We start from the raw sequence: 1,624 nt of genomic DNA, 5'->3' as shown, positions 1-1,624 counted from the left end.
AAACTGATTCTTTATTTGGCGAACCTGTGCCCACAAAAGCAAGCTACAATCGAAGCACAACGATAGCGGCGAACACAGTCGGCGATCGTCGAAAATCCGATCAGTGGCGAAACGCGTCGGCTTTTATACATGAGTCATCGAAGGTTCCCTTGTGCGCGCGTGTCTTCCAGAAAGCACTAGACAATTCCCGTCGCTCATACAATCAGATAACATAAGCGTCAGTGACAACAGGCAACGGATAGAAGCATCGATAACGTTCGAGAAACTTCCGATACATGCAGCCGCACCTGGCGCCGAGCGATAGCGTTTAACATTTGTTAGCCGGTGAAAAGCGGTCACCGGTGAAAGATAAACAAGTACATATATGTGTCAATACCCTCCCCTTAAAACGGAGAACACCAGTGACCGGCGCAGGGAGCGCACGGTTGACTGCAGGGTTCACGAAAGCGCAGCGGTGGCATCAGCGCGCGCAGTTCGGTTCAAGAAGCGTCTTGCACGTGCACCGGCAAACGATGGAGTCGCGACAGGCCAACATATTCGGCGGCGCGGCTGAGGCAGGAATACCTTGGTTTCCGCTGCGCGATCACAGGACCGAAGGATCATCACAGCCGCGTACGTCTATTTCGTCAAGGTCGTCGGACCCCGACGAATGTCGAGGCGCAATTCTTGCCACCTGCGGGGCTGCATGCTCGTCTACAGCCCGCTGGCCGCGCTGTTCAGCGCGTTCTTCGTGGTGCGCTTCGCTATGCTCGCTTTCTGGGACCGCGGGTACTCGTTCCTGATGGACCTGGACATCAGCAGCGAGCCGGCCAGCCTGGAGATCGTCAAGCTCTCATGGTACCTCTACATGTTCAAGCTGTCCGACCTGGCCAGCACTGTGTTCTACGTGCTGCGGCGGAAGTACGACCAGGTGACCACGCTGCACATGGTGCACCACGTGATCGTCGCCTGGAACGTCTGGATCAACGTCACCTACGCCGCCCAGTCGCAGACCATGTTCGTCGTGTGCATCAACGGGTTCGTGCACGTCCTGTCGTATCTGTACTACTTCCCGTCCGGGCTCGGGCCGGCGTTCAAGAAGTGGCTCTGCTGGAAGCGCTACATCACCATGGTGGAGATCGTGCAGTTTGTGCTGTACATGGTGCACGCCGTGTGCCTGATCTTCGACACGGGAAACTACGTGCCCCTCTTCGTGTGGCTCGAGTTCGGCCAAGCCGTGCTGTTCTTCTCATTATTCGTACTGTTCTACGTGAACTTGTATGCCAGGACAAAGGGGGACCGTGCGGCCATGTCAGAGTGGACTAGACGAACGCTTCGACAAAGGCGCGGCTGGCTTGGAAAAAAAAAAGATCAAGCACGAGCCGTGACGTGTATTGAGAACTGACTGTCATCTGCGCCTCTTCGTCTCTCAAGAGACCCGCGAACATGAGTGCGACGAATAATCAACACCACAGGTCGGGGTTTCTTAGGTAGGGTGTAGTCTTATATGTTTAATATACATGATTTAGTTGATTGCGGCGCGCATACAAGTCTCGCTGTTCAGTTTGAGTGTTAATCCATTCTAAGGCTGCATACAGACGCCCGGTACAGTGATGCTATTTTTGCGCTTTACCATCTTGAATTT

General features: G+C 54.3%; 1 protein-coding gene across 1 annotated transcript; it reads left to right on the top strand.

Annotated features, from left to right (window-relative positions):
- The first annotated feature begins 685 nt into the window (after positions 1–685).
- Positions 686–1,384, top strand: LOC119461675 (elongation of very long chain fatty acids protein AAEL008004). The gene has a single exon (XM_037723044.2). The coding sequence runs from the start codon at positions 686–688 to the stop codon at positions 1,382–1,384; it is 699 nt and encodes a 232-aa protein (XP_037578972.2).
- The last annotated feature ends 240 nt before the right edge of the window (positions 1,385–1,624 follow it).

Source organism: Dermacentor silvarum, chromosome 8, assembly GCF_013339745.2.
Source record: "Dermacentor silvarum isolate Dsil-2018 chromosome 8, BIME_Dsil_1.4, whole genome shotgun sequence".
NCBI classification, from domain to species: Eukaryota; Metazoa; Arthropoda; class Arachnida; order Ixodida; family Ixodidae; genus Dermacentor; species Dermacentor silvarum.
This window is presented reverse-complemented; position numbering and strand designations above follow the sequence as displayed.